The 25,685-nt window shown below is 41.7% G+C and overlaps 2 protein-coding genes across 2 annotated transcripts; both read left to right on the top strand.

Annotated features, from left to right (window-relative positions):
• Positions 1-1,888: 1,888 nt before the first annotated feature.
• LOC124116825 (interferon-induced protein 44-like) lies at positions 1,889-10,674 on the top strand. Its single transcript, XM_048393165.1, has 7 exons — positions 1,889-1,962; positions 2,863-3,504; positions 5,605-5,666; positions 6,205-6,393; positions 6,609-6,755; positions 7,669-7,840; positions 8,665-10,674. Exons 2-7 carry the CDS (start codon positions 2,883-2,885, stop codon positions 8,937-8,939), a joined length of 1,467 nt encoding a protein of 488 aa, XP_048249122.1. The 5' UTR covers positions 1,889-1,962; positions 2,863-2,882; the 3' UTR covers positions 8,940-10,674.
• A 4,439-nt stretch (positions 10,675-15,113) lies between these two features.
• Positions 15,114-20,358, top strand: LOC124116828 (probable G-protein coupled receptor 139). Its single transcript, XM_046478367.2, has 2 exons — positions 15,114-16,471; positions 19,299-20,358. The coding sequence occupies exons 1-2, from the start codon at positions 15,394-15,396 to the stop codon at positions 19,379-19,381; spliced, it is 1,161 nt and encodes a 386-aa protein (XP_046334323.2). The 5' UTR covers positions 15,114-15,393; the 3' UTR covers positions 19,382-20,358.
• Positions 20,359-25,685: the final 5,327 nt, after the last annotated feature.

Genomic DNA, 25,685 nt, shown 5'->3' with positions numbered 1-25,685 from the left:
ATCATGAGCATGTCCAGCTGACCAGAGGTAATGCTGTTGTAAGTATTTGTTAGTTTTTTTAATACTCTTGAGTTTGTCTTTGTTGTTAAGCTTCACCCTCTTTGCGAGATTGTTTTAAGTAAATGCTATGCCTAAGACTAGTCCCCGTGTCATCTAATGTTATAGTTGAACATGTATCACCTGCAAATTGAGAAAATAAATATTCGCTCTTGCCAAGTGTGTGCCACTTGTGCTGAAGTATTTTGAGGCACATCGCAAATCTATATGGTATCAAATCTTGATGGTAACAACAAGTACCATCTTTTAACGTCTTTTGGTATGACGCGGTCGGGGGATCGAACCCCAGACCTTCCGCTCTACGGGCGGACGCTCTACCACTAGACCACGGAGGCGGTCTGTTGTTTATGAATTTTAATGCAACGCCACCTTTCATGGATATGTGTTGATGCAAGTTCCTGTGTTCCTGGGCCTAGCATCCTTCTCTTGAAGACACATCTTCCCGAGGCAGGAGAGTTAACTGACTTTCAAAGTCCAGTTTCCACCCTTGCCGAACTAGGCTGGAATTCCTGGGCGCGATCGTAGCGCCACCAGTGGCTATTACGAGTTATGTCCTTTCTATGCCTCGCCTATTGACCAATCAGATTCAACCTCTCGTATCACTTGCATTTGTTTCAAACAACACGGTGGCGCCCAATCAAGACGATCTGATCGATAATCAAGATCTATATTGTGATAAAACGAGTCTTACATCCCGAAGTGCATCAAATCACGTGAGCACCTTGATTAAAAACATGAAAAGATTTAGACTATGCATAGACTCGTTAGTCCAGCCAATATGTAACTCCATAATACCAGCCGAGTTCGGCAAGGGTGGAAACTGGACTTTCATAGTCAGTTAACTCTCTCGCCTCGGGAAGATGTTGTAGACACTACCCAGATGTGATGCATACGGGAGGGTTATCTGTTCACACCGACTGAAACCTTGTCCCGGAATTCCATGACAGTTCTGGCAATATGGCGGCAACCAGAGGAACAGTTTCAATATAACCTGGATGACAGCCCGCAACATATAGTGGCTTGTAAACATTGAACGTGTGTCATCAATGGAGCAGAGAGTAAACGAACACCAGAAATGGGCTTCACACACTGTACCCATGTCGGGAATCGAACCCGGGTCTTCGGCGTGTCGAGCGAACGCTTTAACCACTAGGCTACCCGACCGCCCCCCTCCCGTGAAGAGAATGTATTGGTCAGGTACGTGATTTTGTATGCACAGTTGTGGTAGTGGTGCAATTGAGGATATCATATTTTATATAAATGTGAAATATATCTACACATGTTGAGAAATAAATATTTACTAAATATTATTAATTTCAACAAGACCTTGTAAAAATGCTTCAGTCCAAGCAGCAATTTAATCGTGTCACGTTGCAGTGATGATGAATTAATTTTCTTGTTCATGTAAGCTTCGAAGATTTACTTGTGTACTATTGACAACTGCATGCTGACGTTCTTGCATTGTATTTGAATTTTAGGCTATTAGGGTGAGTTAGTGAGTATGGTTTTACGCCGCTTTTAGCAATATTCCAGCAATATCAGGGCGGGGAACACCAGAAATGGGCTTCACACATTGTACCCATGTCGGGAATAGAACCCGGGTGACAAGCGAACGCTTTAACCACTAGGCTAACCCCGACCATTAGGCCTTGATAAGGAAGAAACATGTCTGGATGTGTGTCTGTTTGGCTGACTACTGCGTCAACAATGTTTACAGACACACAACACAATGACTACCAACTCAATCGTCGCTAGTTGTAGAAGACGTCGTAAAATACCCCAATGTTAAACCGAAAGTAGGTGTATGCGCACCCGAGACAGGAAGTGCAACCGTCATCCCTTTCCGGATAAAGCTGATGAAAGTCCGGCTCGCTGTCACCATCTATACGTTATCCAGGTACTGAGGTGAGACATCAGACTCCTTGTCCATGTCCATCAACTGACTGGTGTGGGGATGTAGGATGAAGGTTCACCTGAACTGTGTGTAGTGTCTGGTACCACGCGAACACAGGAGTAAAACGCCGTTAATTTGTTTGTTCTGACCTACATTGTACCTGACACCATCAATCAATCTTATCTGGCCTGTGTGTTGCTGATAATTTTTATTTCAGATTGTCATACACGGTCTCAAGGGAGGTAACTTCCACCTCTACTATCAATGTGTCCATGTGAGACCACGATCCAAAGATCGAGATCACCTTAAGCTCTATTTTTTAAACAATACTTTGCATGATAAAGACGATCAAATTCCGAAACAAAGACTTCACAATTTAAATTAAATAAAGGAAAGGGATCTACACTATTATCATATAATGGCTGGGTTTCTCTGCAGGATAAAGCCAACGGATAAAAACGATATCCGTTGGGGCTAAATATCAAGGCTCACTAAATACAATGTTTATTCCTTATACAGGATATTTACCATCCCCAAACAAACTCGCGTGATAACCTCTACCTCTCATATATTGTGTTAAAAGAGTATGAAGAATCGCAGGTTAAATGCATGTGTCGCGTTAGTCCCCACCTCCTCAAACCCCCACCCACACACACACCACTTAAAGTCACTCCGACGTAACTCACCTAAGATCGCGAAGTAGTTTGGTGACGGACGTGTTAGTCCCCCCTCCCTATTCGATATCAAATCCAATATGTGGACCAATCTGACACATGGAAAACTGATATTCAATATCAAAAGTTGTCTGACCAAAGACGTGTATACAATGACTATATACGTCTTCGGTCTGACTAATACATTTCTACACATGCCATGTACGCCATATCTATGTCGATGTTGTTGTTTTGTAGATAGTCCATGGTAAACGACGATGGCCGAAATACAGCGTCGCTACAAGTCTGTCCTGAGTAAGTGGTTGGGAGGGAGGAAGGAGTTTACTCTGTTGTACCAGGCTACGAGAGATGGATGCAGTGCACCTGTGTTTCATCAGAAGTGTAATGGCAAAGGCCCGACGGTCACTCTCTTGTACAACACAGCAGGTTATGTGTTCGGCGGATACACCTCCATCCCGTGGACAGCGACGACCGTCACTTGTCTGTGTGGTAACCATGCCAGTTATTCACCAGCCACTACCACATGGATCTGCCCTTATTGCGGCAACAACCGTAACGAATCCCACTTGTCTACAACAAGCCAGTATAGCAATGACCCCACAGCCTTCATCTTCCGACTCACAGACAAGAAGTCCTTCAAGCCAAAATGTTACCCTGTCAAACAAGCTGGAAATGCAGTTATGCAGAACAGCCTTAACGGCCCCTGCTTCGGGTCCGACCTACAGCCCTTCACCAAGACTGTCACCAAGACTCACAACTACTTCCAGGGAAATGGGTCAATAAATGTGGGAACCCACTACAACATGGCGGGAGATGACAAGACTGCGTTCTGTGGAAACAACGTTCAGTATACAGATATTGAGGTCTACCACGTCACAGGTAATATTGAGGTCTACCACGTCCCAGGTAATATCGAGGTCTACCTCGTCACAGATAATATCGATGTCTACTGCCTCACAGGTAATATTGAGGTCTACTGCGTCATAGGTAATATTGAGGTCTACCACGTGACGGTAATATCGAGGTCTACCATGTCACAGGTAATACTGATTCCTACCACGTCACAGGTAATATTTGGGTCTACCACGTCACAGGCAATATTGAGGTCTACCACGTCACAGGTAATATTGAGGTCTACCACGTCACAGGTAATATCAAGGTCTACCATGTCACAGGTAATATTGAGGTCTACCACGTCACAGGAAATATCAAGGTCTACCTCGTCGCTGATAATATCGAGGTCTACCCCGTCACAGGTAATATCGAGATCTACCACGTCACAGGTCATATTGAGGTCTACCACGTCAGAGGTAGTATTGGGGTCTACCAGGTCACTGGTAATATCGAGATCTACCACGTCACAGGTAAAATTGAGGTCTACCATGTCACAGGTAATATTGATTCCTACCACGTGACAGGTAATATCGAGGTCTACCATGTCACAGGTAATTTTGAGGTCTACCACGTCACAGGTAATATCAAGGTTTACATCGTCGCTGATAATATCGAGGTCTACCCCGTCACAGGTAATATCGAGATCTACCACGTCACAGGTAATATTGAGGTCTACCACGTCAGAGGTAATATTGGGGTCTACCACGTCACTGGTAATATCGAGATCTACCAAGTCACAGGTAAAATTTAGGTCTACCATGTCACAGGTAATATTGATTCCTACCACGTCACAGGTAATATCGAGGTCTACCATGTCACAGGTAATATTGAGGTCTACCACGTCACAGGTAATATCAAGGTCTACATCGTCGCTGATAATATCGAGGTCTACCAAGTTACCGGTAATATCGAGGTCTACCATGTCACAGGTAATATCGAGGTCTACCATGTCACAGGTAATATTGAGGTGAACCACGTCACAGGTAATATTTAGGTGAACCACGTCACAGGTAATATTGAGGTGTACCACGTCACAGGTAATATTGAGGACTACCACGTCACAGGTAATATTGAGGTGTACCACGCCACAGGTAATACTGAGGTCTACCACGTCACAGGTAATATTGAGGTCTACCATGTCACAGGTAATATTGAGGTCTACCGTGTCACAGGTAAAATTTAGGTCTACCATGTCACAGGTAATATTGAGGTCTACCGTGTCACAGGTAAAATTTAGGTCTACCATGTCACAGGTAATATTGAGGTCTACCGTGTCACAGGTAATATCAAGGTCTACCTCATCACAGGTAATATCGAGGTCTACCACGTCATAGGTAATATTGAGGTCTACCACGTCATAGGTAATATTGAGGTCTATCGCGTCACAGGTAATATTCTTAGGTCTACCACGTCACAGGAAATTCTGAGGTCTATCGCGTCACAGGTAATATTGAGGTCTTCCACCTGACAGGAAATTCTGAGGTCTACCCCGTCAGAGGTAATATCGAGGTATACCACGTCACAGGAAATTCTGAGGTCTACCCCGTCAGAGGTAATATCGAGGTCTAACACGTCACAGGAAATTCTGAGGTCTACCGCGTCACAGGTAATGACATGAAAAGAGGGTTAACTGTATCAGCTTACTGTTTACATATTCGTGATGCTTCAATCAAACACAGCTCCCCCTTACGGAAAGGCAATAGTTCATTACAGTTCTATAAATCTGTCGTTAACATGATAACGATTGTTTTGTTGAAACCATTTTGTGTGTGTATGTTATGTTTTATTTATATACATACCTCTCCTCCCGCATTCACACACACACACACACACACACACACACACACACACACATTATATTTATACGTATAAAACATAAAATAATAAAGCCCACGTTAGGTCAACATCTTCTTTATCAGTTTAAGTGATATAAAGAAGATGTTGGACTATCGTGGACTTTATCTTGTATTATATATTACATGTACATGTATTATATGTAATATGTATAATATATATATATATATTCCCTGACTTTATATACACAAATACACTTTAAATAATGAGCATTTTCATGTCTTTCTGTAGAGTCCGAAAGCAAGCTCCTTGCTGATGGTGCCTGGCGCCAAACTGGTCAAGTAAATTACGAGGTACGTTGAAGCTTTTCTTTCAAATAGTGTGTGTGCAGACTGTAGGGTGATTGTATATGCTATAAATTGAGCTTGTCGGAAGCGACTTTTAACTAAAATAAGTCATTGTAAACACTTTAAGATTTAAGCTGATCTCTTGAACCGGGTTTATATGTTTGTGCGTGCATACCTCATCCCCCTGGCCCCATTACCATATTCATATCTTTATAAATAGTCCGAGCGCATGCGCTCAGCCTCCATCGATAGTGTTTGGCGCAAAATAGGTTAATATATAGCGCTTTTCTTTCAGTCATGAAGATTGTGCATGTGAATGTGTAGCTTGTCGGAATATAAGCTTGTCCTGGGAGCCTGTTTCTCATTGCGATTTTTACTTAATTAAGTATTTGTAAACACTTGAGGATTTAAGTTGTTATCACAAATTTAAAACAGTAAGCCTTATAGCGATCATGCTTAGTGTCTTTATGTCTGATATGTGTCTGTCGTGATGAAAGTGGATTGGTTATGTGCCTTTGAGCCAGGGAGAATTGTTTGGTTTCAGATGCTGCAGTCCTACATTGAACGATTCACCCCGCCAGAAGGCAGCAAGGTCAAGGCTGTCAACATGCTACTGTTAGGTGCGGTTGGAGCAGGGAAATCTAGCTTCTTTAACTCCATCAACTCAGTGTTCCAAAGGGAGATAACTGGTCTAGCTAGAAGCGGAAGTGCTGACAGGAGCTTAACAACCACGGTAAGTGAAAACAGCATGTAGCCAATGGTAAGAAAAGACACCCCAATTACATTTATTTGTCAGAAAGTGCTTACAGTTGCTCAACTTTGTAAAAAAATAAATAATAATAATAAAAAAATAAATTAAAAAAAATATTTAAAAAAAAGTGATTTGTCAGACAATACCTCAAATTGGTTAGCTTTGTATAATTTGTTTTGTCATTCTGTTAACTAAAGTACCGACGCTACAGAGTGAAGTCAAACGTGACCGGAGATACCCTGAAGATGCGTTTTTGTGACACCAGGGGACTGGAGTGTGACGGTGGCCTTGACCTTGTTGACCTCATTGCCGTCATCGAAGGTCACGTCCCAGACAGATTCCAGGTCGGTGGGTTAATCCTTTATGATAGGATATAATACAATGTAGTGTGTGACACCACAATACAGCGGGTATGAACATAGTATATACTATCAGAATCATATCGTGTTAATAATATTGAATAATGTTCACTTGAAAGTTCACATCGGCAATATTTCAGCCTTATCGAACAATACTTTTGTCCTAATGGAGTGAGTATGAGTGAAGTTGTTTTTACGCCGCTTTGCAAATAACAATATTCCAGCTATATCATGGGGCGTCAGCTTAATGTGGGAGGAAATCCCGGAGTCATGTTAGTCTCAGACGTTTACAAATCCATTTACGACGTTTACATTGAAACCCATGACAAATCTCGAAAATATGAAAATATGGTAATCGGAGATTGGAACCAACTATCGTAATTTTCTGGTGTACCCTGAGGACGCAATCACCTTATAAAACTAGGCCTCCCGTGAAAGGTGTCGCCTTATACCTTACATACATGAGTATGTGGGAAATACATTACTTACAAAACTGTAGGTGAGAAACCAGTTTCAGATCGAATTCCAGGTGCAAAGTAAACACTATACAAAGTAAACACAATACAATGGAGACACTATACAAAGTAAACACAATACAATGCAGACACTATACGAAGTAAACACAATACAATGGACACACTATAAAAATTAAACACAATACAAAGTAAACACTAAACAAAGTAAACACAATACAATGGAGACACTATACCAAGTAAACACAATACAATGGAGACACTATACAAAGTAAACATAATACAAAGTACACATAATAAATTGAGACATAATACAATCGTGTACATGATGCATGTATAATCGATGACCCAAATGGGTATCTTCTGCCCCCCACCCTGTTTGATGTCAGTGATGTCTTATTGATTTGAATTAATATGTGTTTTAGTTTAACCCAACGGTGCCTATCAACTCTGACTGTACGGGGTACAACAGTAGCCCCTCCCCAGATGACAAGATTCACTGCATCGCCTTTGTCATTGACGGTACAACTGTCGACGTTTTCCCTGAGAAAATTCTTCACGCCATCAAGTCACTACAGCAAAGAATAAACACAAAAGGTAACTTCAGGAAAATCGTAAATTCCAACAAGAATTATTCACCGCCATGTCTACATGAAGTCGAAAAGCAGACAAAAACATAAGTATTGATCGTTTACGAGTAAAACTATAATAAATGGGAATTAAGCATCCGTGTGGATAAAATTCGTTAGTTTCGTTTCGCGCTGCTTGGAAACATCTATTATATCAGAGCATATCCTCTTGATCCACTGGGTGGCCCAGTCGTCTTAGGCGCCGCGATTCGCTGTGCAGAGTTGCGTCCCTTGGGCACGCCAGAAACCTTGATAATGGGTTCGAATCCTGATTCGCCCCGATTGTTTCTAGTTTTGCAGGACAACGACCGTGCACGTGGGCTTCACCAAACTGGTAAACGTCTGTGACGGGCTTTCCTCCCACATGAAGCTGACACGCCGCGATATAACTGGAATACTGTTAAAAGCTGCGTTAAAACCAACTCACTCACTCACTCTTGAGGTGAGAGGGAAGCTCGAAGTGATGCAGGTGTCTGAAAGCCTCCAGACTATACATCTGACAAATCAAGAAGTATAACGAGTGCACACCTGGGATTCGAACCCCCAATCATAGGTTTGTGTCACGCTGTTACTCTGCACAGCGTCTTTGCGGAGCTGAGGCGACTGGACCACCGATGTCGTCTTCACGTGAAGCCTGTGATAATCCCAATATCGACCAATGTCAACTCATAGCTCCAATGTCTCTCTTGCGTGAATATATCGTTTTATTTCCTAAGTCACTTGATTACGTTTTGAAGGGAATGCATGTCATTCCATTTCTGAAATTCTTACCTATGTTATTTAATTCCAAAGGTATACCCCAAGTGATCATCTTGACCAAGGCTGACAAAGTCTGCATGGAGGTACAGGAAAATGTCGGCAAAATGTTCAACAGCGCCACCATCGGTGATCTTGTGGAACAAGCGGGACAACTCTTCGGCCTTCCTCGATCGTGTGTGTTCCCAGTGAAGAACTACGAAGACGAGGTCGAGGTAGACAAGCGTGTTGATATGCCTCTGTTGCTGTGTCTCAAGCAGGTCCTAAGGTTTGCTGATGACTTCCTTCAAGACTCTATGTCCTCTGACTAGGACAGCAGTCTCGGTTTACCCAGTGGGAATATGAGAAATTAGATATGGTGCATACACTGCTGTATGTACACGTCATGTGAATTGTGAGCTTGCCTGGGTTGTAGGCATGATTTAAAGATGGCTTTAACAACTGTGATGTTTTCATTGTCTAAGATCAGAATTTTGTATTCAGCACTCTTTTTTAGTCACCCTGTAAAAGTGATCTGCATTAATGTTGTATCCCCATGACAAGCCTATCTTTCCTTAATAGATATGTACAATAATACTACCGAACAGGTACCTTTCACCCACATGAACAGACAGTCGTTTTTGTCCACTCCGCCGCCTTTTGACCAATAACTCCTGACCTATTGAATATTGCTTGTTGAAACTTGCTATACAGGTCAGTCTAGTAGTGAAATGGTGCCTTTTGATGATTTGGGATTTTTCATTTTATTTCGTTTTTGTTTTCATGACGACTGGTTGGTACCGAAAATGATCCAGGTTTGGCACTCGCTGCAAAACTGGAAACGGTGTACATGCTGCTGTCTGTACACTTGTGAACTGTGAGGTCTCCTGGGCTGTGTGCCTGCTTTAAAGATGGTTCTTTATAACCACTCTGATGTGTTACGTTTCAATGGTCAACCTTTTGTATATGTTCACCCTTTTCGTAGTCCTCCCGTGAAAGTACTTTGCATTTGTATCCCAATGACAAATGTATTTTACTTTAATACATGTATGCTGGTGTTACTGTCTTGTGCGTGTTAAGGGTCATGGCCACACTTTAGTTTTCATTTGGTTTATATGCAAAATTAATATTTCCAAAACATCGTGTTTGTTGTGGATATGGTCCAGCCATGTACTTTTAAGTATACTGTCTAAAAGTATATACCTCTTCATGACTACTGATATTAAGCTGACGCTAGTTTATGAAACATACGTCACAGATGATATATGTTTATAACTGACAGTTTCACACAATCAACACACAATCACTCCCTCATCAAACAGAGTAATACTGCATCAACAATATGAGAGGTGACAAATATGTGTGCAGCTCTGAAATAACATGGAAAAAGCTACGTGTTCCCAAGGTCTTTGATTCTAAGGATTTGCTTGAAAGTTAGTTCAGTGCGGTTTATATGTCTTTTGATGTAGAGATGGTTTACTCTATGAATGTTTTTATTACAGTCTGTCTATTTTTGTCACTCGGGAACAATTAGTAAAATAGTTTACTTTTTAATAGCCATATAGCATTCGTTGTTCAGTTGTCAGTAGCACGTCACATGTAACGACATTGTGACTCCTATGGTCAGGTAGAGAAACATGTCACTAATTATGCCAAACCCACCAGTTACAAGTCACGTGACGGGCAAGTAGTGAGTGAGTATGGTTTTACGCCGCTTTTAGCAATATTCCAGGAATATCACGGCGGGAGACACCAGAAATGGGTTTCACACATTGTACCCATGTAGGGATTCGAACCATGGTCTTCGACGTGACGAGGGAACGCTTCAACCACTAAGCATGTAATAACGGGAAAATATGAGAAATAAGAAGCGGCGTCTTCAGAATTTGATTTGCAGCTACCATAATTAGTTATACCTGCTAACATTCACCTCGCACTGGCAGATGCATGCATGGCACTTACAGCACACGGCTAGCAAACAAATATCTGTTTTAGCTTTCCAAATATCCCCACATTTCCAGTTATCGTATTTATGTTTATGTTTCGTAATAAACTTTTGACAACGTCCATGATCTTGTATTATTATAATAGGCTATTCATATTGCGGACATGTCCACAACAGTTAGGGGCATGCTCAAATGACTCTTATTGCCCCGATCACTGGATCAGTGTACACTCAATAATCATTCTCAGCTCCCTGGGGAGTATACAACCCAAGCTGTCTGAAGCACTAGGAGATAACTACATTGTTATCTCATCCTACCGTGTACCCATTCACTGCTGGGTGAACAGAGGCACGATTCGAACAAAGCCTCACAGGAGACGCCACTTGTGTTACATGACCGAAGCCCTCGAAACTCTCAGGAGCCAAGATGCCACATCTTCCCGAGGCAAGAGAGTTAACTGACTTTAAAAGTCCAGTTTCCACCCTTGCCGAACTAGGCTGGAATTCCTGGGCTCGATCATAGCGCCACCAGTGGCTATTACGAGTTAAGTCCCTTCTATGCCTCTCCTATGGACCAATCAGATTCCACCTCTCGTATCACTTGCATTTTCTTCAAACAAAATGGCGGCTCCCAGTTAAGACGATCTGATCGACAATCAAGATCTACATTGTGAGAAAACGGGTCCTACATCGCGAAATGCATCAAATCACGTGAGCAGCTTGATTAAAAACTTGAAAAGAATTGAAAAATATCAGTTGACAACGAGTTGGCGGTGCACATGCTGGGCAAATCCTGCAATCGACCGAAATCTGCATAACAGTTTACGAACCGGATCTCGATTTCGGTGCGCGATTTTGATTGGACTTTGCATAACCCGTTAGTCCAGTCAAAATTTAACTCCATAATACCAGCCTAGTTCGGCAAGGTGGAAACTGGACTTTTATAGTCAGTTAACTCCCTTGCCTCGGGAAGATGAGCTGCCAAGGTCTCTCAGCAAACAATGTTGCTTTACTTCACCTGATTTGTGTCGTCGCCTGTGATTGGTTATCGGGTGTTATTATGAACATTTGGGGAGACATGGCGAAACCATCAATATTGTTTCAGAAGTGAGTAATGAAAGAATTGTGTTTACCAATACTTAGTCATGGGTTTTACTAAGTTTTAATATTCATGCCAATCTAGAACACTGTCTATAGTTTGTTTTGTTTTGTCAATGTAGTTTATTGGACATGTATGTCAATTATGCACGGGAGTTCGCCCATGTTCAAGACAATTTGATGTGTCATATAGCTAGTCCTTCAGGTTCTCAATTAGTGTGAACGTCGCTATAAAAGTGCAATAGTTTTGGAGGCCACGTTAAACCCAGTTTCACCTCACCTCACCTCTTATTTAGCGTAGAGTATATGTATGAAATCATAAGCACCCAACTTTTACACTCACTCTTTGAGACTTCTTTAATAACATAGAAATATATTTTGTAAAACATAGATATATATATACATTCAAGTACAAATCAGTCCGGTCGGTATGGCCAGTTAATCCTTTAATCAGGTGACATTTTGAAATAACATATAAGACAAATAAGACTATCTCGATATTAGAGAATAGATTGGACAACAACTGTATTTCAACACCAGGTCCACCACGTACCTTGTCTGGTCCGTCACTGAATTGTCTAGGGAGGACGTGATTGTCTACAGGCCGCCGTCGTTTGACGGGCATTGCTGTGCGACATGGGCAACAAACAAACATTTTTATTCAAATTGCGAGTCGCGGATGATGAATAGCAGACACGATGTAGACTATTCTGTGCTATATTACAGCTACGTAGATTATCATGTGAAAGATTCAATCTAGAAATTGTTCTCATGATCGTTGCTTTATTGTTTTAATGTTCAAAAAGTCAAGTTATATATTCCTTGAGCTTGATCAACACGAAAGAACCTTCCTTCATGGCATAGAATTATTTATGTTCTCATGGAGGGAAATTAATTTTTTTGTTTATGAATGCTCAGCTTTTAATGTCTACAGTGCCGTGAAGATCCGGGTTTCAATAGGTCTTCAGCAACCCATGCTTGTCGTAAGAGGCGACCATGCTTGTCGTAAGAGGCGACTAACGGGATCGGGTGGTCAGGCTCTCTGACTTGGATGAAGCGTATCGTATCCCATCTGCGTGGATCGATGCTCATGCTATCAATCACTGGATTGTTTGGTCTAGACTCGATTATTGACAGACCGCCGTCATATAGCTGGAATATTGCTGAGTGCGGCGTTAAACAATAAACAAACTATTATATCCGCCTTGTCAAACTTAATAGCTGTAATTTGCACAAGCTAAACTCGGATATCATTAATCTAGCAAAGTTGTGCCTGTGTTCCAGTGTGTGGAGGCTTTGTGTAGTAGCCAAGCAACCTTATCGGTATTATGTATTTTGCTGAATACAGCATTGTAATACATGTGTAGTATAACTACAGGAGGTATGAGGTATCAGGCATACAGATGGATATCACGTTTGTCACGATATAAACTTAAATATGTAACCAGCAGTTATTAATAGAGGCTGGTTCCTTCCTGTTTGGTGGGTTGCTTTAATCTTATTGTTGGTCATTTTGTCACCTGACATATACACGTTTGCACACACGCATGCTCACACATGCACACACACACATGCACATACTCGCACACACACATGCATACACACACACACAGACATACAGACATACCCATGCTTGCTATCCCAATTGTCGTAACGTTAAAGGTACAAAATCGTTTCCTGAATTTCACTTAAAGAAATAATAATATGTCATGTTAGAGATACAAATTTGGCAAAGTATCAGATGAAAAAACAACCCTCAAGTATTGACAGATATGTTTTGTCACCATTACGACCGCGCTCGTAAAAAAACAACATGCTATCATGTTTAAATTCTTCTTTGGCCTGAATGCATGAAAAGTCCCCCTGCATTGTTTAACCACCTGGGGCATACACTGTGACGTATCTATTCCTAGCGCGTGATGTGTGTCTTGTGTCTCCTGCATTGTGCAGGCAATATGCAGCTATGTCAATCTGAAATCAGCCCATGCACCATGACACTATCTTTACATCCGCGTTACAGATGCATGGTGTTGTGCATGGATCGTCCGGTAGCAGGCAGCTGCACGTTCATGGAGGACTACGGCTGTGGTGACCCAAGACGTTGTTGGAAGGTGAGGGTGAGGTTGGGATAGAACAAGGCAGGAAGACTACAGGGCTGTTGGAGTGAAAGGTGTCCGGGCTGTGGACCCCGACTATTTACATGAATCAACTGTGCAGACTTTGTTCACATGATTCAAACCGTGGAGACTTTGTTCGCATGATTCAAACCGTGGAGACTTTGTTCGCATGATTCAAATTGTGGAAACTTTGTTAACATGATTCAAACTGGAGAATTTGTTCACATGATTCAAACTGTGGAGACTTTGTTCACATGATTCAAACTGGAGAATTTGTTCACATGATTCAAACTGTGGAGACTTTGTTCACATGATTCAAACTGTGGAGACTTTGTTCACATGATTCAAACTGTGGAGACTTTGTTCACATGATTCAAACTGGAGAATTTGTTCACATGATTCAAACTGTGGAGACTTTGTTCACATGATTCAAATTGTGGAGACTTTGTTCACATGATTCAAACTGTGGAGACTTTGTTCACATGATTCAAACTGTGGAGACTTTGTTCACATGATTCAAATTGTGGAGACTTTGTTCACATGATTCAAACTGGAGAATTTGTTCACATGATTCAAACTGTGGAGACTTTGTTCACATGATTCAAATTGTGGAGACTTTGTTCACATGAATCAACTGTGCAGACTTTGTTAACATGAATCAAACTGTGGAGATTCTCTGTTCACAAGAATAATACTGTGGAGACTTTGTTTACATGAATCGACTGTGCAGACTTTGTTCACATGAATCAACTGTGCAGCCTTTGTTCACATGATTCAAACCGTGGAGACTTTGTTCACATGATTCAAACTGTGGAGACTTTGTTCACATGAATCGACTGTGCAGCCTTTGTTCACATGATTCAAACCGTGGAGACTTTGTTCACATGATTCAAACTGTGGAGACTTTGTTCACATGAATCGACTGTGCATACTTTGTTCACATGATTCAAATTGTGGAGATTCTCTGTTCACATGAATCATACTGTGGGGACACCCTGTTCACATTTATCATACTGTGGGGACACCCTGTTCACATGAATCATACCGTGGGGACACCCTGTTCACATGAATCATACCGTGGAGATTCTCTGATGACATGCTAAGAAGATCAGTATTACCCTAAGGGAACCAGCAGCAGATGCACACTGTTCAAGATATACACTTTCACTGGAACAAGGTTTACTCATAGCATTCACATATGTTCTTTCCGATATCAGGATGAATGATTCAAACCAGGAAACCGCCAATCTCTTGTGGAAGGTCATTTCGCCATTTCTCCTTCTACTTGGCACAATAGGCAACCTCCTTTCCAGTGTTGTGTTGACCCGTAAGGCAATGCGGAAGTCCAATATGTCCAAATACCTAACCTGCCTGGCTAAGCTAGTCACATTGTAATGGGAAGAGATCAGTTAAGAGAAACACAACACTAGGACATGGAACATATTGGTTATAAGCTGCTTATATATTTTAAAGTAAGTTTAGAAATGACTAATTCAAACAAGTCAAACTTCAAGGTGAAGACATATTGCCAAACCGGGAAACCGCCAGTCATTCTCTGGAGAATTATTTCACCACTTCTGTTTATAGTTGGCAAAGGAGTTTATTTATTTATATGATCTACCCAATATGAGGATGAATGATTCAAACTGTTCGAACGAAGAGAATGAAGCCATATTGCCTAACGAGGAAACAGCTAATCTCTTGTGGACGATCATTTCGCCAATTCTCCTTCTACTTGGCACGGTAGGCAACCTCCTTTCCATTGTTGTGTTGACCCGTAAGGCAATGCGGAAGTCCAATATGTCCAAATACCTAACCTGTCTGGCAGTGGCTGATCTAGCGGTTCTGTATGTGGGACTTCTAAGAGAATGGGTGCTTCATGGGTTTGAGAAGGATATCCGCGACGTTCATACAGTCGCTTGTAAGATCCACGCATGGTTAACCTACTCAAGCCTTCACACATCGGCTTGGATTCAAGTCTCTATGACCATTGAACGCACGGTATTTGTTTGGAGACCTCTGCGATACAGGATCTTGTGCACCAAGCGTGTAGCCACCATCAGTGTTGGTATTGTTATAAGCATATGCCTGATATTAAATAGTCACTTTCTGATCTTCTTGGAACATACTAAAACAGAACCAGGAGTTTATGTGTGTGATTCCGTAGAGACAGCTGAGTATGAAGACTTTCTCAGCAAAGTGTTTCCCTGGATAGATCTGTGTGTGTGGTGTATTGTACCTGTCGTTGTCCATCTTGTGTGCAATATTCTCATCATTTACCGACTACGTACGCATGCTCGGACCATGGCTAGACATGATTCCACGCCTGGGGCAGATGGATCAAGGCAAAGTCTCGTAAAGTCCATGACAACGATGCTGTTGAGTTTGAACCTGGTGTACCTCCTCTGCACCTTGCCCGTGTCCGTCTTCTACGCTCTCGAGAACTATTGGAAGGACAGTTCCCCAGGGGCTGAGGCAGAAGCACAGCGAGATCTTATAAATGCATGTGTGAGCCTTCTGATGTACCTCAACAACTCCACCAACTTCATCACGTGTTTTGTCAAAGGAAAACGATTCCGGAAGGAGGCCCGTATTACCTTCAGCTGTCAAAGACCACGACGTCTCCCACGTCAAAGAGGTTCGACTTTGATCTCTACCATATCAAGGTCATTACGGTCACCAGTGACGTCATCGAGTAGTTCATGTATGTATAATTTTTTCTTTACTGTTAATGGCAATCATCATCATCATCATCATCATCATCATCATCATCATCATTTCCATCATCATCATCATGGGTACAATGTGTGAAGCCCATTTGTGGTGTCCCCCGCCGTGATATTGCTGGAATATTGCTAAAAGCGGCGTAAAACCATACTCACTCACTCACTCATCATCATCATCATCATCATCATCATCGTCGTCGTTTCCATCATCCTCATGCTACTTCTTGCGACTTTAACACCCCTACACCTGGGATAATTAAATAATTTGTCCCCTTAAACAAATACTTTCACTTATACAACTGTTTCGTTCCTCTGTTCTTTTGTATTATATATTCTAGTTAAAAAAACAAGCAATCCTTATAGGTTGTCTTCTACTGCTCAACTCCATCTGTTTATACGAGGGCTGGTCAAAGAGTTGCAAACCTGACTAACCTTAAGCTTCAACTATGGGCCATAACAAAGTGAACCTGCCAATGTAGTACATGGTGTGAGTAGATCATTGCAAGTTTATTTGGTCTGTTGAGGCCATTTGTATACTAGTGAGAGCCAGTTGAACGGGGTAGGTGTCCAGTGAATGGACACAGAAATGGAAAAAGCACGTCTACCGAGCAGTCACCGAGTTGTTTACTTCAGAAAATGACATTCATGACCGTATGTCACAAGTGTATGGGGATAAGTGCCCTAGCTATTTCGCTGTTAAACGTTGGGCAGCTACATTTAAGGCAGGGAGAACAAGCCTTGAAGGTGACCCTAGGTCTGGACGTCCCTCAACTTCCATCATTGAAGATACAACCAAGGAGATAGAAAAAAACCTTATACTGTCAGACAGACGTATTACAATTGTTGAACTTGAGGAAGACACAGGTCTAAGCCATGGGTCGATTGAAACAAGTATTCGTGAAATTTACAGATGAATGAGATATCTGCTCGTTGGGTGCCAAAGTTTCTAAATTCTGATCTTTAGGAAAACTGAACTGACATTGCCGATGAAATCTATTGGGGAGGATTTTGTCAAATTCAATAAGAGATTAGTAACGGGTGATGAAACTGTTATCCCGAGTCGAAGGAATGGCACCATTCATCTTCTCCGGCACCAAAGAAATTCAAGTCTTCGAGATCAGTGAAGAAAGTTATGGCTACTGAATTCAATGATGCAAAGGGTGTTATCCCTGTTGTTTACTAAGAAAGTCATACGACGATTACCCGTGCCTACTTTGCTGATTTGCTTCTATTAGAGAAAAGCGGCGAGGATATTAATGCTGACTGCTGGAGTTGTACTACTTCATGACAATGCCTCTTCTCACACCTCTCGACTTGCAAAGGCTGCTGTGCGACAATGTTGGTTCGATGAGCTTCCTCACCCTCCATACTCGCCAGACCTGGCACCAATTGATTACCACCTGTTTCCTAAACTGAAAGAACACATTCGTGGAAAGCGCTATGACGACAAAATGACCTCAAAGCTGAATGTGTTTTTCAGGGTGGCTTCAGAAAACTTCTTCCTGACTCTAATTGAAAAGCTTCACCATCGATATGAGAAATGTATTGAAAAGCAGGGAGAATATGTTAAAAAACAAATTGAAGACGCCTTCACAGTTGTTGGTTTTGTTGAACTTTTTGACCAGTCCTCGTATTGCTGGCGTTTAGGTATTAAGTGGGTTTTCTTAATAGGCCGTTTGCTTTCAGAACTCTTTTTTGTCCAGAAACTTAACAATCAAAATAATCAGGCAGTGACTCATCACTGATTATTCGTTCTCAAAGCAAAGGATGCCTGGCTTAACATACGCAAATGATACGTTGTCAAGTGGGTTGAGAGGTTTTGAGAAGCAGAATATGATAGTAATATACATCATGATTCCCACATATCAAACGTACTGCTGTTTTCTGTCGTTATATACCCTCCGGGGTGCGTTGTCAGGGTTTATCAACAAGCGGGTGTAATATGCCTGCCACAGCTGGGGATTTGAAGCCAGATTATATCGTCTGCAGTTTAACCTTACGCCACTTCCTGCTTTAAAATATACCAGTTGTAATTCTACCGGTGTGTTTATTTACTGCATGACTAGACACGTGGCTTGCTGTACAAGCTGGGTCGACAACCAACGTGTCTTGTATGACTCATTATCGCATGAGAGATGGGTGTTTTTCTGAAGGTATTGCATGATAAGGTATATCATGTTCTGTTACTTTTGCCCGTTCTATTCAGCTTTAATTCAGCTTGAAAACCGTCACGAATGACGATGCAAATCTATTAAGTACAGCGTCGTCCTGTATTGGCCTTGAGAGCAGAGTTGACGACTGTCCTGTATATATGTGTTCTGCAAAAACGTTCAGTGTTGAGTGTAGCCTGGCTATGCCCTGTTTTGTCGAGATTGGTGGTTGACGAAAATAATTACGGTTGAATGTTTGTTTTTGGTTGTGGGTGTACGTACGGGTGTTCGTGTCTGTTTGTTTGTGTATGTGTAGGTGAGTTTCGTTTTGTTTCTTTGTTGTTTAACGCCGCACTCAGCAATATTCCAGATTTATGACGGCGGTCTGTCAATAATCAGGTCTACCAGACAGTCCAGTGATTGTCATCATGAACATCGATCACGCCATTAGGATGCGATGACGTGCATCAACCAAGTCAGCAGGACTGGATCCCTTTAGTCACCTCTTACAACAAGCATGGGTTGCTGAAGATCTATTTTAACCCGGATCTTCACGGGTCTCGTGAGTGGATGTGTATATGGGTGTGGTTGTATGTGGGTGTGTGCGTGCTTTTTCATAACGGTTTTTAAACGTTTCCAATTATTTGTTTTTCAGCAAGCGACATCATTGGATTGAGTTACAGACGTAGTGCTGCACATCCACAAATAAACAACATAAACTCGAGTATCGGTATGTGACGAGGTGGACAAATAAACAACATAAACTCTTGTGTCAGCATGTGACGAGGTGGAGAAATAAACAACATAAACTCCAGTGTCAGCATATGACGCTTTGGAGAAATAAACAACATAAACTCTTGTGTCAGCATGTGACGAGGTGGACAAATTAACAAGATAAGCTCCAGTGTCAGCATGTGACGAGGTGGACAAATAAACAACATAAGCTCCAGAATCGGCATGTGACGAGGTGGAGAAATAAACAACATAACCTCATGTGTCAGCATATGACGAGGTGGAGAAATAAACAACATAAGCTCTAGTATCGGCATGTGACGAGGTGGACAAAGATTTTGAAAGTATTTGCTGGGAAGTTGGCGTGCACATGCTCTACAAATCCTACAATCCACCGAAATCTGCATGACATTTTACGAACCGGATTTGGATTTCGATGCGCGATTTTTATTGGACTATGCATAGACTCGTTAGTCCTGCCAAAATGTAACTCCATAATACCAGCCTAGTTCGGCAAGGGTGGAAACTGGACTTTTCTAGTCAGTTAACTCCTTTGCCTCGGGAAGATGGACGAAATGACGAAAAGCATGTATGAGGGGGAGATTTGAGTCTAGTCAGAGCATTGTCTGAACGGTCAGTGGAGTCACATTTCAGTGATATGTCAGTCAGAAAACACCCTTACACTAGTACTTTCTGTTGATGTCTTGTGATCTGAGGAACATGTGAGATACAGGACTTTGTGCGATACATAAGTCCACATTTTGATATTATTGTGTAATACTGTCCATAGCGAAAACAAACTAGTACAGTATGAAATTGGTATTTGGATTATTTTGGTATAGTCGTATAAGTAAATCGGTACATTGGTGTTTGTGTGTGTATATTAGTGTAAAAAGAATATGGGTTTATTGATACATGGAATTCATTTATATTTGTACATGGATATGTTTTATTACGCATAATAATAACGTACTTTAGATATGGTTAAATATTGCACGAGTATTTTGAGGCGTTGGGGTTGAGGTATATTGTCCTCGAAAACTGTGGTATATGGGTGAAATGATGGATTGGTGGGTCGGTTAATGTGTATAGCCGTGCGATGGTATTTGTTGGTTGATGTGTAAAGCCGTGCGATGGTATCTGTTGGTTGATGTGTACAGCCCCGTGCAATATGTTGGTCGATGAGTATGGCGGTGCGATGGTAGATGTTGGTTGATGTGTATAGTGGTGCGATGGTATATGTTGGTTGATGTGTACAGCCGTGCGATGGTATCTGTTGGTTGATGAAGAATAGCGGTGCAGTGGTATATGTTGGTTGATGTTCATAGCAGTGCGATGGTATATGTAGGTCGATGAGTATAGCGGTGAGATGGTACATGTAGGTTGATGAGTATAGCGGTGCGATGGTATATGTTGGTTGATGAGCGTAGCAGTGCGATGGTACATGTTGGTTGATAAGTATAGCGGTGCGATGGTATATGTTGGTTGATGAGTATGGCGTAGCGATGGTATATGTTGGTTGATGAGTATGGCGTAGCGATGGTATATGTTGGTTGATGAGTATGGCGGTGCGATGGTACATGTTGTTTGATGTGTATTGCAGTGCGATAGTATCTGTTGGTTGATGAGCATAGCGGTGAAGTGGTATATGTAGGATGATGAGTATAGCGGTGCGATGGTATATGTAGGTTGATAAGTATAGCGGTGAAGTGGTATATGTTGGTTGATGAGTATAGCAGTGCGATGGTATATGTTGGTTGATGAGTATAGCAGTGCAGTGGTATATGTTGGTTCTGGTGTACACGGCTGACGTGGGGATGTTGTAAATGGGGTACATTGGTACAAGGGAATAAGAATATAGGGGTACACCAAGTTATGGACCCAAGGGTAAACTTCTCATAAAATTCAAGAACCGTTACCAGGAAAGACCGGTCGGCCGTGGTGGGTACATAACAGCTTCGGTCCACGTCTGTAAATGTACATTCAAGATATAGCATTTTTCGAACAAGACTCACATTACGCCATTTTGGAAATTGCATGACCAATAGGTTGAACAACTGCTTGGGTGTACCGACTCAGCACACATTCATGAAGACGTTGTCTATGAAAGAAGGGTACGTAAAATATACGTTGATCAGTGCAGTAGGTACCCGAGGTGAGAGAAACGATATATTCCCTTGTGCAAACAGGAACCTGTTGTACAAAGGAAAAACCCGAGAGATTGATGTTTACACAGCGTCAATGGAGACATGTAAAGAAAGAAACGGCGAGAATAGTGTTGATGTATATAGTGCTGCAATGAAGACATGTATCCCCCGGTACGGTGTTCATGTAATTAGTGCTGCAATGAAGACATGTATCCCCCGGTATAGTGTTTATGTATTTAGTGTTGCAATGAGACATGTATCCCCGGTACAGTGTTGATGTATATAGTGCAGCAATGAAGACATGTATCCCCCAGTACAGTGTTCATGTATTTAGTGCTGCAATGAAGACATGTATCCCCCGGTATAGTGTTGATGTATATAGTTCTGCAATGGAGACATGTATCCCCCAGTACAGTGTTCATGTATTTAGTGCTGCAATGAAGACATGTATCCCCCGGTATAGTGTTCATGTATTTAGTGCTGCAATGAAGACATGTATCCCACGGTACAGTGTTCATGTGTTTAGTGCTGCAATGAAGACATGTATCCCCCGGTATAGTGTTCATGTATTTAGTGCTGCAATGAAGACATGTATCCCACGGTACAGTGTTCATGTATTTAGTGCTGCAATGAAGACATGTATCCCCCGGTATTGTGTTCATGTATTTAGTGCTGCAATGAAGACATGTATCCCCCGGTATAGTTTTGATGTGTATAGTGCTACAATGAAGACATGTATCCCCCGGTACAGTGTTGATGTATTTAGTGCTGCAATGAAGACATGTATCCCCCGGTATAGTGTTGATGTATATAGTTCTGCAATGAAGACATGTATCCCCCAGTACAGTGTTCATGTATTTAGTGCTGCAATGAAGACATGTATCCCCCGGTATAGTGTTCATGTATTTAGTGCTGCAATGAAGACATGTATCCCCAGGTACAGTGTTCATGTGTTTAGTGCTGCAATGAAGACATGTATCCCCCGGTATAGTGTTCTTGTATCTAGTGCTGCAATGAAGACATGTATCCCCCGGTACAGTGTTCATGAATTTAGTGCTGCAATGAAGACATGTATCCCCCGGTACAGTGTTGATGTATATAGTGCTGCAATGAAGACATGTATCCCCCGGTATATTGTTCATGTATTTAGTGCTGCAATGAAGACATGTATCCCCGGTATAGTGTTGATGTATATAGTGCAGCAATGAAGACATGTATCCCCCAGTACAGTGTTCATGTATTTAGTGCTGCAATGAAGACATGTATCCCCCGGTATAGTGTTGATGTATATAGTTCTGCAATGAAGACATGTATCCCCCAGTACAGTGTTCATGTATTAAGTGCTGCAATGAAGACATGTATCCCCCGGTATAGTGTTCATGTATTTAGTGCTGCAATGAAGACATGTATCCCACGGTACAGTGTTCATGTGTTTAGTGCTGCAATGAAGACATGTATCCCACGGTATAGTGTTCATGTATTTAGTGCTGCAATGAAGACATGTATCCCCCGGTACAGTGTTCATGAATTTAGTGCTGCAATGAAGACATGTATCCCCCGGTACAGTGTTGATGTATATAGTGCTGCAATGAAGACATGTATCCCCCGGTATAGTGTTCATGTATTTAGTGCTGCAATGAAGACATGTATCCCCGGTACAGTGTTGATGTATATAGTGCAGCAATGAAGACATGTATCCCCCAGTACAGTGTTCATGTATTTAGTGCTGCAATGAAGACATGTATCCCCCGGTATAGTGTTGATGTATATAGTTCTGCAATGAAGACATGTATCCCCCGGTACAGTGTTCATGTATTTAGTGCTGCAATGAAGACATGTATCCCCGGTACAGTGTTGATGTATATAGTGCAGCAATGAAGACATGTATCCCCCAGTACAGTGTTCATGTATTTAGTGCTGCAATGAAGACATGTATCCCCCGGTATAGTGTTGATGTTTATAGTTCTGCAATGAAGACATGTATCCCCCAGTACAGTGTTCATGTATTTAGTGCTGCAATGAAGACATGTATCCCCCGGTACAGTGTTCATGAATTTAGTGCTGCAATGAAGGCATGTATCCCCCGGTATAGTGTTCATGTGTTTAGTGCTGCAATGAAGACATGTATCCCCCGGTACAGTGTTCATGTGTTTAGTGCTGCAATGAAGACATGTATCCCCCGGTACAGTGTTCATGTGTTTAGTGCTGCAATGATGACATGTATCCCCCGGTATAATGTTCATGTATTTAGTGCTGCAATGAAGACATGTATCCCCCGGTACAGTGTTCATGTATATAGTGCTGCAATGAAGACATGTATCCACCAGTACAGTGTTGATGTATTTAGTGCTGCAATGAAGACATGTATCCCCCGGTATAGTGTTGATGTATATAGTTCTGCAATGAAGACATGTATCCCCCGGTATAGTGTTGATGTATATAGTGCTGCAATGAAGACATTTATCCCCCGGTATAGTGTTGATGTATATAGTGCTGCAATGAAGACATTTATCCCCCGGTATAGTTCTGATGTGTATAGTGCTGCAATGAAGACATGTATCCCCCAGTACAGTGTTGATGTATATAGTGCTGCCACAATTCAACAACACATCATATATGAACTATAAACTATGACCTTGAGAACACCCCCCCCCCCCCCCCCCCCCCCCACCCCCCTCTGATTATCGAACGCTTTTAACGCTTTTAAGTCCGCCCGTTTTTCAGCCCATGGTTTTCGAAACAGAAAATTAAAACGCTTTATGTTGAAAATCGATTGATCATACCGGATGTGCTGCAACCCGCGTTGTAGCACGCTTCTATATGGTGATGCGGAGGTGATATTCTTGAAACTCAGTGTCACATTTTAAACGCATATGACCAACACGCATTAATGCGATATTGATTTGTGGTTTCGTTTTTTACAGCTGTCAATTTTGAACGTGCTCTTGCCTCATAATTTTCAAGTTGAAAAAGAACATAATGTGTGATGTAAAAGTATTGCTCTCGCATTCCATTTGTGGGTATTAATGCATTTTGAGATATTCATCCTTCTTATCATGTTTTTGTCCTTAAGCCTTGGGCTCAAATTCCTACAAAATGTTACTTAATTAAAATAGGAAAAATCTGTATTTAAGCCCTGGGCTTAAAACGTGCAGTCCCGGTATGCCGTCGTCTGTATCGACATTGTATAACGGCATATCGAAATTTATTGCCTATAGGGTTAGAAATAAACGAGTTGAAAAATATCGTATCCGCAGTAGTGAAAATATCACGTCACGCACACCAGTGTATTGTTCACGTCCTCCGACCGGCATTGTTGTCGTCATTCGAATCTTATTGTGACGTAAGGACGGAAAGACGCCCTCGCTCGGGAAATATGAGAATTCTGACACTCGTTTCGTAAACTCATGACACACATGCTCGTATATTAAACCGAGGGGCGAAAGAGTGAGTGAGTGAGTTGGGTTTAACGCCGCTTTTAACAGTATTCCAGTTATATCGTGGCGTGTCAGCTTAATATGGGAGGGAAGCCTGAAGTGATACAGGTCTCAGACGTTCACCACTTCGGTGAAACCCATGAGCACGGGTATGGTGCTGACAAACCTAGAAACATAATCGGAGCGAACCGGGATTCGAACTCACAATTATAGGTTTCTGGTGTGCCCACGGGACGCAACTCTGCACAGCGAATCGCGGCGCCTTAGACGACTGGACCACCCGTGCCCATGAGGGACGAGTTTGTTATTAATGTAATTAAAATTTGAAATCCAGTTGCTGTTGTTAAATTTGATTCTGGCTATTTCACCATCACTCATTCCAGTAGCAGTTTGTATGGAGTAATCTGTGGATGGGTAAGTTTGTGTAAAAATATATTGGTTCAATGAAGAAATGAATATGTAACCACATGAGCTCTACTATTTTTGAAATTTGTGCCTGAAAAAGCAAATTTATTATTATTAAAAGAAAAGATGTCTTTGATACCCATCAACAGTTCTGTATAATGCGAATTTTTATATTGTTAAAAATTTTAAATCAAATTTATATATATATAATAAAGCGATGTAGTAGTATGTGTTTGTGTGCTGACTAAGTGCCAGTATATAAGTTGGGGATATAAATTGTCTAGCTTAAAATATTTGTGATTGTCAGTCAGAGATATGCTT

This window comes from Haliotis rufescens, unplaced genomic scaffold (assembly GCF_023055435.1).
Source record: "Haliotis rufescens isolate VD_foot unplaced genomic scaffold, xgHalRufe1.0.p SCAF_116, whole genome shotgun sequence".
NCBI lineage: Eukaryota > Metazoa > Mollusca > Gastropoda > Lepetellida > Haliotidae > Haliotis > Haliotis rufescens.
Note: the sequence above shows the minus strand (reverse complement) of the source record. Positions and strands in the feature narration are given on the sequence as shown.